The sequence below is a fragment of the Lolium rigidum genome, chromosome 7 (assembly GCF_022539505.1).
Source record: "Lolium rigidum isolate FL_2022 chromosome 7, APGP_CSIRO_Lrig_0.1, whole genome shotgun sequence".
NCBI lineage: Eukaryota > Viridiplantae > Streptophyta > Magnoliopsida > Poales > Poaceae > Lolium > Lolium rigidum.
In genome coordinates this window covers 160,267,449-160,280,394 of record NC_061514.1, presented here as the reverse complement: position 1 = coordinate 160,280,394, position 12,946 = coordinate 160,267,449, and the positions used below count along the sequence as shown (strand labels likewise).

The following is a 12,946-nucleotide window of genomic DNA, read 5'->3' as shown; positions in this document are numbered from 1 at the left end:
GAGGGCGCCGGCTGGATGGGGGCCGTGGTGCAGAGGGCGCCGACGGGATGGAGGCCGTGGTGCGGGGGGGCGCTGCCGGGATGGAGGGCGTGGGGCGGGAGGCCGCCGGTGTCATGGAAGTTGTGGGGCGGGAGGGGCGGGAGGCCGACGGGAGAAGAGAATGGGGAAAATGAGGAGGAAAAGAGGTGGGGGTGGGGGTCTAGGGGAGGGGGCGTGTGGGACTGCTACAGTGTATTGCGGGATGAACTCAGTCTGGGTGAGTTGTGAAGCTCGATTTGAGCTTCCCAACTCAGCCTGGCCGAGAGACCTTTTTCGTAATGTTCAAAAAAAAGAGAGGCCCTTTTTATATGAGGTCGGTATAGCTGAGATGGTCCGATTACAGGCTAACAAACAACAAATAGCTGGCTGAGCTGGGTTGAGATGAAAATTTCTGTGTTAGACCGGGCTACCAAACACACCCTGCACAATCGTCCCTCTCCATTCTCCGACTCCGGCCATCTCTAAACCCCTACTACACTCGGCTAGGGTTTGAGGTTGAGCCTCACGCATCCATCTCCATCCCTCCCATGGCGACCGCCACGCCGGCGCTCCTCGGCGCGCTGGACGACTTCACGTCGCGGGAGAACTGGGACAAGTTCTTCGCCCTCCGCGGCGGCGGCGACAGCTTCGAGTGGTACGCGGAGTGGGCGCAGATCAAGGCCCCGCTCCGCTCGCTCCTCCTCGGGGCGGAGGGGGCGGACATCCTCGTCCCGGGCTGCGGGAGCTCCGTGCTCTCGGAGGAGCTCTACGACATGGGCTTCCGCCGCATCACCAACATCGACTTCTCCCGCGTCATCGTGGCCGACATGCTCCGCCGCCACGCCCGCGCGCGCCCCGAGATGCGCTGGCGCGTCATGGACATGACCAAAATGCAGGTATGCCCCCCCCGCGTCGTGGATTGCGGCTGAGAATCGTGCTAATTTAGGATTGGTGTGTTTATTTCGTGCTGGATTGGTGGTGGTCCGCTCTAGTTGAAATGAGGTCCGCTCTAGTTGTTGAAACATCTGCGCTCACTTCGAGTACAGGCAGGTTCCAAAATTGGGTGATGTTTGAACTTTGAACACTGATTGTGTTTGTTGAAGCTACTATCAAAGTTTGCATTGCTCGAAAGTTCAAAAAAAAAAAAAAGTTTGCATTGCTCGATTACCTAAATGCCTGATGTTGTAACGGATGGTAATATTAGCTACTGAATGAAAAATAGATACACCTCTAATTTTTTATGGACATTGGCACCCTGACTGGAATTTCAACTCCTGCCTATAGAACCGGTTAGCCTGTGGGTTCCATGGACTGGTGTCTGTTTGTTATCAGTGCATAGTCTTACAACTGAACTGATATGTTGGCACTCTATGCATAGCTTCCAGGAGATACTTTTGGTTTTTGTTCGCAGTTTCTGCAACATTGTAGATCAAACAAAAAAATTGAAATTATTTATTTATTGAGATTCTGAATGAAGGGGTGAAATCGGCAGATACAGACGGATATTGATCATATCCTAATTATACTTTTTCTTGGAACCGGAGTCAGACACAGAAAGTGCCGGATACGAATAAATATACGGATACTGTTATATGGACCGTATTGTCGAAAAGTCCAGATAGTCGAATCTGGGAAGATATTGCTCATTCTGTATCATATCCCATATACTATTGTACCCTATGTTTCAGAGTGGAATTGGATACAGATTGTAGTGTATACACATTTTCCTGAACCTTATCCGCTCCAAACGCCTTCGGTCAGATGGACGGTCAGAAAGTATCTGTTCCGTTCATCTGATGGACAATGTTTGTGTCACTGACTGTTTCCTTTTTCACACTTCCAGAATTTCTATTGTTTTATGCCTCTCATTTGCCCTTAACCATTCTGCAAGATTTTTTGTGGGCTTCTGAATTTTAACACCTTGTGCTTTATTTGTTTAGCGACCTGTTACACATTCTTGTGGAAATCAACTGACGCCCCGAATTGACAGTTTCCAGATGGGTCATTTGATTTCGTACTTGATAAAGGAGGATTGGATGCTCTTATGGAGCCAGAAGTTGGCACGGAATTGGGAATGAAATATCTAAATGAGGTATTTCGATCATGAATTTTAAAGTTTAAATTCCCCCATTTACTTGTAGGAATTCAGTAGACTTGATGGAAATTCTGTTTTCTTCATGTCAAGTCTGACTAAGCAAGCACCTTTCGCAGGCCAAGAGGGTTTTGAAGTCAGGGGGAAAGTTTGTGTGCTTTACTTTAGCAGAATCCCATGTTTTAGGTGAACTCTTATTAACTTCTTATTTAAAATTTACATATGCATGTGCGTGCTTCTGATTTCGAATTTAAGATAGGTCCAAATTTTAAGTTACAGCTCTTTTATTTCTTCTGTTCTTCCATGAGAGATTATACTGACTTGGTACAAATATGACCATTGAGTTTTAAACTATAAATAGTACTCCCTCCGATCCATATTAGTTGCCACTAATAGAGATGTATCTAGACATATTTTAGTTCTAGGTACATATGTACTAGTGGCAACTAATATGAATTGGAGGGAGTACAAATGAAAGGCCAAGTGATTATGAAAGTATCTTTAACAGAAAATCTAGAGATGTACTAGTGGTGTACCTGTGTCCAATATAGATACTTCTGCAGATATTTGCGTTCAGATAATCAGATTTTATGAAGTTCCTAAAATTCTAGAACACCAATCATAGAACAGATAGGCTATTTTCTAGGTAATAATTTTCTATGTAATTAACAGTTAATATTGAAACTTTAGTTACGCTCTTTTCTACTTTCTCTCTTGTAGACCTACTTTTGCCTGAGTTCAGGTTTGGATGGGATTTGAGTATTCAGGCTATAGCCAGTGAACGCTCCAGTAAGTCTGCCTTCCAGACCTTCATGGTGGTCATGGTAAAAGGGAAGATGGGTGTTGTCCACACAATAGAATCGCGACTGGATGAGAATGCTAAATACTGTAACATGAAACAGGTACTATTATGTTCTTCTGATAAGCATTATTAAATGTAAATAATTAAGTTTATATCGGGACTCTTACAGTTACTCGTGTACTCTATGTTGGCTTTACAGGCAAATGCTGTGATTCATGCTCTGCAAAATGAGAACAAAATCCGGGAGTCACACACTTCTGGCGTTGATGTACTTTTCTCATTGCGAGATCTTCAGCTAGGAGCTATTGGAAACCTGAAGGTCATTGTTCCAGGGCGAAGGAGGCAGTTGATTCTTGGTGAGCAGGGGAGTTCACTTTATTGCTACAAGGCTGTTTTCATGGATGCTAAGAATCAAACCGGTGTATTTGCATACCATTGTGGAGTTTTCATTGTGCCTAAGGTATGCTACAAATTGTCAATTTACACCTGTGCCTCTCAGTATGTTTACTGTCACGTTTTAACTGAAACCCCTAGCCAATTATTTCCTTTCTTTTGCAATAAACAAGTGGAATACTACAATACGTTATCTGATTATCACCTGAGATTACTTCGAAACCAAGACACACTTGAATAAATTGGCTAGGGGATTTTGTGTGATCTCTACGGCCCGTTCTTGATCCAAGACACACTTGAACAAGTTGTTAAGCAATTAGCAATCAGGATTGGAAGGAAATGACTAATACAGACTTGACTTGGTTGATTGACCTTGCAATTATATGAGACCAGCACATGCATTATTAGGACCTTATTAATACTAATGTAATTTTTCATGTAATTTGGAATTACGAAATTTCCATCTTAAGGTAAAAGGAAACAATTTGGTTGAAGTCCGGTAGTCGACAGATATACCAGCCAAGCAATGCTTTTTAAAGTATGGTTTAGTTTCCTTACCAGTACCGAAACCAATAAATATGCTGCCATGAATCCTATTTAACATAGTAAATTTTATGTTACCCTAAATTTAATCCTGCTAAGGTTTTTAGTACAGTTTGCCACTAGTTATTTATCTCTGATTTATGGCTGTCACAGTTTTTAAGCTGCAACTAAATGATTTTTTTGTCTGTGGGAGTAGCTTGTGGGTCAACTAATCTGGCCAATTAGACTTTGCTTAATCACAGACTGCACAGTAGCTTCCATTGCATATTCATCAGTCCTTTCAGTACTGTACCTAACAATGTTGAAAATACAACCAAATGGGTTCTTCTGTCCATCCAAAATTGCTAACGAACATACATTCTTTCAGGCACGAGCTCAGGAATGGTTATTTGCGTCAGAGGAAGGGCAGTGGGTGGTAGTTGAAAGTGCAAAGGCTGCTCGTCTTATCATGGTACAAATTTTATGAATGCAAACATTTTGTTATCTAGGATTATGCTACATCACTCTTGTGTTTATATTTATGATATGCCAGGTATTCTTGGATAGCAGACATGCAAGTGCTGACATGGATGTTATCAAGGTGATTTTTCACAAATTAGAACACTGCGGTTGCCAAAGGCTCATATTTCATTATATGTTATACCTTAACATTAATATTTTTGCCAATTCCCAGAAGGATTTATCTCCTCTTGTTAAGGATCTAGAACCTGAATATCCTGAAGACACAGACCCTATCCCGTAGGTGTCAATCCTTTCCTTTGAAATTTCATCAGCATTTTCTTCTACAAGTTGGCATTTTTGATGTTCAGACATCAAATAACTAAGCCAAACTTTGCAATTATGTATTGGGGCAAAAGATTGTATGGTCACTGGCCAGGAAAAAGTCAATGCTAGTATTTTAAACAATATCCCGCTGACGCTAAATAAGTTGATGTGTATATTCTGCTAGTTAGCCTATTTAGCAATGTAATATCATTGCTATAATTATTATCATTGTCATTATTATATCTCCTGCTTTTTTTTGTTTACTACAACCTGCACTAGCTGGATCCTTTAATCACCTTACACCCCTTTGCTCAAGTTATTATATTGTAGCAACCATAGAGTAAATTAATGTCATATTTGTTTACTGCTCACAAATTAGCACTTCATTAGTTCTGAGATGTTTTTGTATTCTCGTGCTAAGTACATTTATGTATTGGAATACATAATACACATTTCTGTTTTTTTAATAATTTTCCATTTTTTATTTCCCATACATCAATTAACTTCCTGTTAAACTGTAAGGGCCTACATATCTTCCCAATAAAAGGAACCTAAAACTTCCTAGCTATATTTTACTGGCTAATTTGATGATTTATTGTTGCTTTCTTGTAAATTGTAAGAGCCTGCTATCTTCCCAATAAAATGAGACAAAATTTTGTAGCTATATGTTATAGCATAATTTGATGATTTGTAATATCTTTTGTTCAAATTGCTAAGTGCATGGACACTATTAGTTACTATAGTCTATAGATGTGTTCATGTGTTCAGCATATTGATAATTAATAGCGTGTGACTTTTTTTTGAACTTTCTTGAAAGCTAGAAGTCACAAATACTGAAGAAGTAACTAAACTATTACCCATGTTGATAATTAATAGGGTGTGACTTTTTTTGTGAACTTTCTTTAAAGCTAGAAGTCACAAATACTGAAGAAGTAACTAACCTATTACCATATAAATAAGTACTCACTTAAAATAGTACAAAGGAACCATATAGTTTCATGATGCATTATATGCTAGTAATAGTCAAATCAATATGGAACTGATCTGATTCTAAGGGTTGTTTATACAAAACTTAACAAAAATAAAGTACTAAGCTATGGTAACAGGTCTGTATTACAGTGAACAAGTAACATGGAGGGACGATTTGTGCCTTTTGAAAAAAGGTAACATGGAGGGAATGATGTGATAGTCCCTGTTCTGTTATTTAACATTTATCGTATAGGTGGATTTTGGCAACTGGTTATATATAGTTTTCAGTGTACATGGTGCAATCCTTACATAGTACAGTAGAATGTGTTTCACTTTATGGTGCAGTCTCTCAATTAATGTTGCTTTTGTCCCGGAAGGGGACCTCAAATTTCATGAAAAGCTGCATTATGGCTATATGCATTGTTATGTCTGGAAAGAGCTGGGTAATTTTCTTACATTTGGTAGTAATACGTGCAAGCAAACTTTAATTTGGTGTTCATCTACAGACTACCTCACTGTCATATGATATATGATATCCGAATATCCCATTGTTCATACTTCATTGAGCACTACTGAACTTGTTTACTTTTATCACTTGGCTTTGTTCTACTATTTATTTTAAAACCTTTTTTTTACTTTGATGTTTCATGTTGCAGGTTCATGATGGCTAGTGATGGTGTGAAACAAAGAGATATTCTGCACGAGGTTTTTTTTCTAGACCTATTCTAGTGGAAATTGATGTTTGTTGTTTTCTCTTAGGGCCAACGCTAATTAAATAAGCTTAATTTATGCGGAAGAGGATCAATTTTGATCTTGAAAAACGAGGTCCTAGTTGAACATAAAACTATAAGACCATGTGTTAAAGGAATTGACGGAAGGGCATCACCAGGCGTGGAGCCTGCGGCTTAATTTGACTCAACACGGGGAAACTTACCAGGTCCAGACATAGCAAGGATTGACAGACTGAGAGCTCTTTCTTGATTCTATGGGTGGTAGTGAATGACCGTTCTTAGTTGGTAGAGCGATTTGTCTGGTTAATTCCGTTAACGAATGACCTCAGCCTGCTAACTAGCTATGCGGAGCCATCTCTCCGCAGTTAGCTTCTTAGAGGGACTATCACCGTTTAGGCGACGGAAGCTTGAGGCAATAACAGGTCTGCGATGCCCTTAGATGTTCTGGGCCGCAGGCACGCTATTCAACGAGTATATAGCCTTGGCCGACAGGCCCGGGTAATCTTGAGAAATGTCATCGTGGTGATCATCAACTTTCATAGCTGGATCACTTTGAACCTAACCCGGTTTTGAGAATGGTTTTGTTGATGTGACTCACGATGATCATGTTTAACCGAAGTGGTACACAGATGGCTGACAATGTGGCTTATTAATATGGTTCCACATTCGATTTAGACCTAGAAAATAAATGTTAGTTCAGATTTTCAGTGTTCAGAAATTAATATTTAAGGGACGCTAAATTATATTTGGTTTTTAAATAAAATCTTCAGAAACTTTAAAAAAGCTATGTTGTTTTGTAAATCTGTATTTTTTGGTTCTATTTTGTTCGATCAAAAGTTGCAAGAACTTCTATTCTAGTTCAAACTTTTTTTGCAAGCTTAGATAAATCTTTTGGATTACGTGAAATGTGGAAGCATACAAAAATATATGTTGTCAGCCACGTTTGTTCCATGTCGACGAAACTGGCTTATGCCTCAAAACCGCCTTAACTTTCGAAGTAATTCGGTCTTTAAATTTCAGGGTCTCAGATATACCTCATTATGCAGTTGGGGAAACCGTACCAATTAGACATTCAGGGTCCAAAATTTAGGATTCTTCTTTTGATAACGCACTGGGGCCTTGAGGGTTCTTACTAATGATGTTTGGTTACACTTTGGTACTATTGTAGTGTTCTCCTGCATCAAGTTCCGTACTGCTAAGTTATAACAGTCAAAACCACTTCAATTCATCTATCACCTGTTTAACTGCAGCCTTTGTCTGTATAGGTTCTCAATGCACATAATAAATATCTTGGCATGATTGCAATTGTCCATTAAATTGATGCAAGCACAGAATTCCCTGTAGTGTTCTGATCTTGAAGTTTGAAGTATCTCACTTGAGCAAATGTTCCAAGCTATGTAATGATAAGATATACTATTTTGTGTTGAATCAGGATTCCAGGACCATTTTTTTTTTTAGCAAAGCCAGGAGCTCTGGCTATTCATTTAAGAAGAAAGGGAAATGATCCAGTTTATGAGGAAAACCGAATCGAAAACCATACAAACTTGAGTACCTCCGACATGCGGACTACCCCCAAAGCCTAAAACAACAACATCAAACAACCTGTCAATGACAATCTGCCACATTTTTGACAATAACACACAAAGGTTGCACAAAGGTTGCCTTCTTGGCGCCGACCTTGTCGCCCTTGGGATTTTTCACCTTCTCCATATTCTTCACAAGGGAGCTGAACATCGTGACGGAGTGAGGCGACAAAGGGGTCTTAAACTTGTCAATGAAGGCGGCAATGGCGCTGTCATTGAACTCAGCGGTCTCTTCCAGGACCATATTAGTTTCCTGTCATTCCAAAGCTTGTTAGTCCTAGCGTTAATGTTGGACTTAGTTAATTACATCTCGTTCAGTTATTGCTTGATGAACTCCTTAGTTTCTTCTTGAGTCATCTGCTTGCCATTCTCTCTGGATCACTTCGGTTTGCAGTTTACTGATGATGATTAGTGTATCTCCTACGCTGGGCTCTCCCTAATCATTTTAGCTCACATTCTTGTAAATACTGCTTGGAGAGAAGCTGTGTATGGCAGGGCTCGAAGGAACTGAGATGCATGGAGAAAAATATTTTTCGTACTTATACCAAGGATTTAATAGGATGAATTGATGGGAAAATGACCTGTATTGTATGGCTGGTTTCTATTATCCCACCCTCCCTGTGAGGATGAGTACAGTAAAAGTGTCATATGCAACCAAAAAGGATGATTTAGTCAGCCTGGTTTCTCTCTCTCCCCTACTGTCACATTCCCTTCAAGCTTATTGCAAGATAACTAATCCCAAAACTAAGGTTTATGATTACTCTTTTGCCTACGTCCCCAAAAATGTTAAAAAATTGCATGCTCCCTTCTGTAAAGGGTATCTTAATCACCCTAAGAACTTTTAATAGTGCTTAATTGTTCAACCTTTCGGGTGATGTTAATCTAACTGATCCTTCTAGGGCACTGGCTTGGGAAAAGTACCTGAGGATGAGATTATTACCACCTTGGGTTGATTAAATTAACTGTCAGCTATTTGAGAACTTGTGTAGTTGCTCAGGAGGAGCTACCTAATGATTTTTCTTATAGAATATATCTTGACCCTTCCTTGTGCAATGAATCACAAAGCTTGATGTTTGAACGTTATCAATTGGTAGATGGCTTGATTCAGTTTTGGATTTGGTGTGAATGTCCGTTCCTGGCCCCTATTGATGTAGCTTACTGGCTTGGGAGAGAGTTTGGCATGTGTTTGACTTTCTGGATAGAAGTAGGGGTGCAACTATAACTGGCCAACTGAGATCACTTCAACCAACCCCTAGCAGCACAGGTCTGAACATGATAGTACTACTTGTGGACTAATACATGTATATGTTTTTATTTGAATTTGTCAAAACCACATGGTTCACTGATTTGTTCTGATGTCTGATCACTGTTGAGTTGCACAAATTAAATACCTCCTCAGCTGACCTCCTTGTGTTGCATTTTGAAGGTAACGTCAGAAATAACAGGTCCAATGGTTGTGGAAGATGTTGTGTACGAAAATGTTGACGGAGACCAAAGCTGTTCGTCTGAAAAAATGTTCCGGCGACTTATTTTTAAACGAAGTTCTGGCTTAGTGCAATCTGAAGCATTGTTAATCAGTGAGTCCCCCAGCGAGGAGACAGACAATAAGAGCAAAAATTCATCTACAGCATCAAAAAAGAAGAACCAGAAAAAGGGTCTCAGTGGTATATTCTTATTTAAATGTGCAATATTTCTGTTATGGTGTGGTTGTTTGCTTTCCTTGTTGGTACGAATAATCCATGCCTTTCATTGGCTTGGTTTGAGCTTTTTCTATTTGTTGATAACCTTGTTTTTGCGTTTAGGTTTCATGGGGAACATTGACCATTCCATGCATGGCATTATTCTATATAAATTGCAGTCTGAATTCTTACTAATTGCTGGAATTATTTTTGTACTGTATGAGTGTATGTTTAATCTGGGAATATTTATCCAGTTACTTGCATGTATCTTTTGACATGCAATCACTCTTTAAATTTGAAGTTCTAATTCTGATACTAATTCTGTCTGTTGATCTTCCCTGCATCTAGACTTACTGATAGCTAAGACATTATACCAGGTCATTCTAAACCTTTCAAAAAGATGCAGATTCTGTATAACTTTGCTCATTTCCTGTTGTAATGCTTGTTGATTCTACACGCTATTCTTAACTTACATGTAATCATTAGGTGATGTACCTGTCCTTTCCCTCCTTTGGTATGTTAGTTGAATATGACCAGTTCTCCTGTGCTCTATTTTTGCTGTTGGATAAGGTTTCATGGCTCTGATAGTAACAGGAACTGCCGCAATTATCCACTTTTTCCAGAGGTTACCTGGAGGACAAATGTTGACTTGGAAACATTTAAGTGTTTGATTTTTTATTTAAAAGAGTGAATAGTAACTTTGGGTGGGAACCCATCTATGTTCAAACCTTACATTTAGTTTATAGAAATCAATCTGCATAGGCAAAACTGGTTTCTGCTGCAACTGCCCGTATTTCATACCATCTATGATATTCTGCCTTGTTTTGAAACCCTGGATCGGTAACTGTTGTTACCTGAATTTTCATATTTGTACGCCTATTAATGTGCTTGGTCTAGCCTCTCTGTTGCAATAGCGCAATCAATGTTAGTTATGCCTTTACTTTGTATATATCTTCTGTAACTTGTAAACCCATTGGTTGGCTTTTTTATAATACGCAGGATCCAAGAACAGTCTGAGGATCGACCATAGCTATCTTGGTAGCTCTTATCACAGTAGTATCATCTGTGGGCTTTCTTTAGCTGCATCTGCTCTGACTGCTGCTGTGTCATCTGGAGAAAAAGTAAGTAATAAGATATTATTATGCATATTTTAAAGAGTAAAAACCTGAAGTTCTAAAGTTGGTTTTGTATTTAGAACTAATCTGTTGAACGTCTGGACCTCCGTACTAGCCTCAGTTATTATTTTTTTCGTTACAACACAAATTTGTAGGTTAGCACCACAATACTAATATCCTGCATTTTGTTTTGTAGGTTAGCACCACTATTGTAGGTCTTGGAGCAGGGAGTTTGCCAATGTTTCTTCGTGGATGTCTCCCTTTTCTAGATATTGAGGTAAACAAACATATCCTGTTCTTGTTTGCCCGATTAAATTGGGTGATCATGTTTCTCAAAATTTACAGGTTGTTGAGTTGGATCCTATGATGGAGGAGGTAGCAAAGAAATATTTTGGCTTTTCAATGGATGAGCAATTGAAGGTAACTTATATAGTATGCAAAAATAACTAGATGTTACTTTTTGGACCACATGGAAATCAGCGATCCATGTACCGGAATCTTAGTTTACATGTTCTTTTTTTCTCTCTCCTTGTTTTGGTTTCCTTTTGTTTCCGTTGGGTTTCATATCTAGCATACCCGAACTTGCTTGGGAAAAAGGTTTTGATGTTGTTGGGGCTTAGGAGCTTCTTAGACTAAGGATTACTTCTTAGGAATCCATGCTTAGGAGCTTTACTAGTATACTAAGTAGTACTCTCTCCGTTCCTAAATATAAGATGTTTTGGCAGCTCAAATTGAACTGCCAATATGTCTTATATTTAGGAATAGAGGAAGTACCTACTAAGCCTGCAGTAATCAGCAATACTGAGGTTGGTTCAGAATTCAGATCTCTCATTCAGTTACTAAGCCTGCCCCATCTTTCTTAATGTTGTGTTCAGTGTTGGTTTCTGATGACTTGTTTTTTTATATATATTAAAACAGTTTGCTATTTATAGCATTGAGCTTCATTACACTGCCCCCTTTCCTTGCAATAGGTGCATTTTGGGGATGGAATCAAATTCATCGAAGAGAAAGCAGTTGCAGACCATGGTACTTCAGCCCATTCTGTACCAAACAGAAGTGACAGCAATGCAGTTAGGATTCTTATTATTGATGTAGATTCATCTGATCTAAGGTGCAGTCTCAACTTTTCCACGTTGTTCCACCATTTTGTTATTGTTGTTCTTTTGCCAAGCCTTTCCATGTCTATAGAATTTGATTTGAAGTCCCTGGTTACAGTTCTGGGCTGTCTTGCCCTCATGTCAGCTTTGTCGAAGATGCTTTCCTCATGTCAGCGAAAAAGTTCCTTTCAGCTGGGGGACTCCTCATCATCAATTTAGTCGCGCGATCATCAGCAGTTAGGGAAATGGTCATTTCGCGATTGAAAGTGGTAAGACAGGCCTGGGACAAGCTTATGTTTGTAACTGCATAGGTCTAAGTACAATTATTAGATCTAACAATTTCCCCTCTAGGTCTTTGAGCACCTGTACTCACTGCAACTCGAAGAAGACGTGAATGAAGTTCTGTTTGCATCCCCAAGCGAGAGATACCTGGAAATCGATCACCTTGACGAGGCCGCAGCGAAACTGAAGGCTATGCTGAAATACCCGGTGGATGTAGAATCAGACATAAAGAATTTGCAGAAGCTGCAGTAGTGTAGACTTCTGTTGCGAAGCACCATCCGTTTGTACTCGCCATTCAGAAAAGAGTTGCTGTTGACAAAATAGAACCCTTCCTATTGAGAAGGTATAGAGTGCATTTACCTTGTATTGTCTTGCCAAATTTTGGAGAAGTAAAGCTCTGTTACCATCTGTAGACAGTAGAGTTACAAGGGTGAGTAGGGGGGTTCGCCCTCTCAAAAGAAATGTAGTTCCGGGCTCATAAATATTAGAGGACTGTTAATATCTTGACGGGTTTCTCAGTGCTGCCTGTCAACTGATCTTGCTAATTTGTTCATCCGTGCAGACCTACTTGGTTGGCGGGATATAAAAATCAAGATCAAAACGGGGCGCAGCTGACTTGGGTGAGTGTTTTGATATTGACATGCGTGGTCGCCTGAAGCTTCTAAATATGGTCAGCGACTCACTCAACATATACCAATCTGGTCCGAGTCCAGAATCAAGAAGATTGGAAAACCCTTGTGAAAAGGAAAGAAGGGTACGTCGTTGGGCTGGACTTGTAACCCATCTCTGCCGGCCCCTTTCTCCATGCCATTTAGTCTTGTGAGACCGAGAGAAATGCACGCATACACACTATGGAATCTTCCAAACCTGCACAATA

The 12,946-nt window shown here is 39.8% G+C and overlaps 1 protein-coding gene across 1 annotated transcript; it reads left to right on the top strand.

Moving 5' to 3' along the window:
- The first annotated feature begins 566 nt into the window (after window positions 1-566).
- LOC124675667 (eEF1A lysine and N-terminal methyltransferase-like) lies at window positions 567-12,529 on the top strand. The gene is made up of 16 exons (XM_047211740.1): window positions 567-914; window positions 2,009-2,110; window positions 2,230-2,296; window positions 2,831-3,012; window positions 3,112-3,372; window positions 4,216-4,299; window positions 4,381-4,428; window positions 4,522-4,586; window positions 6,239-6,287; window positions 9,323-9,560; window positions 10,575-10,696; window positions 10,887-10,967; window positions 11,036-11,110; window positions 11,662-11,801; window positions 11,906-12,056; window positions 12,139-12,529. The coding sequence occupies exons 1-16, from the start codon at window positions 567-569 to the stop codon at window positions 12,319-12,321; spliced, it is 2,196 nt and encodes a 731-aa protein (XP_047067696.1). The 3' UTR covers window positions 12,322-12,529.
- The last annotated feature ends 417 nt before the right edge of the window (window positions 12,530-12,946 follow it).

Bases quoted from the DNA above. Each gene is read 5' to 3' on its own strand.
- LOC124675667 (XM_047211740.1), top strand. From the start codon at position 567: ATGGCGACCGCCACGCCGGCGCTCCTCGGCGCGCTGGACGACTTCACG. The intron at 4,300-4,380 runs GTACAAATTTTA...ATGATATGCCAG, and splicing joins AGGCTGCTCGTCTTATCATG to GTATTCTTGGATAGCAGACA. The intron at 10,968-11,035 runs GTAAACAAACAT...CAAAATTTACAG, and splicing joins TCCCTTTTCTAGATATTGAG to GTTGTTGAGTTGGATCCTAT.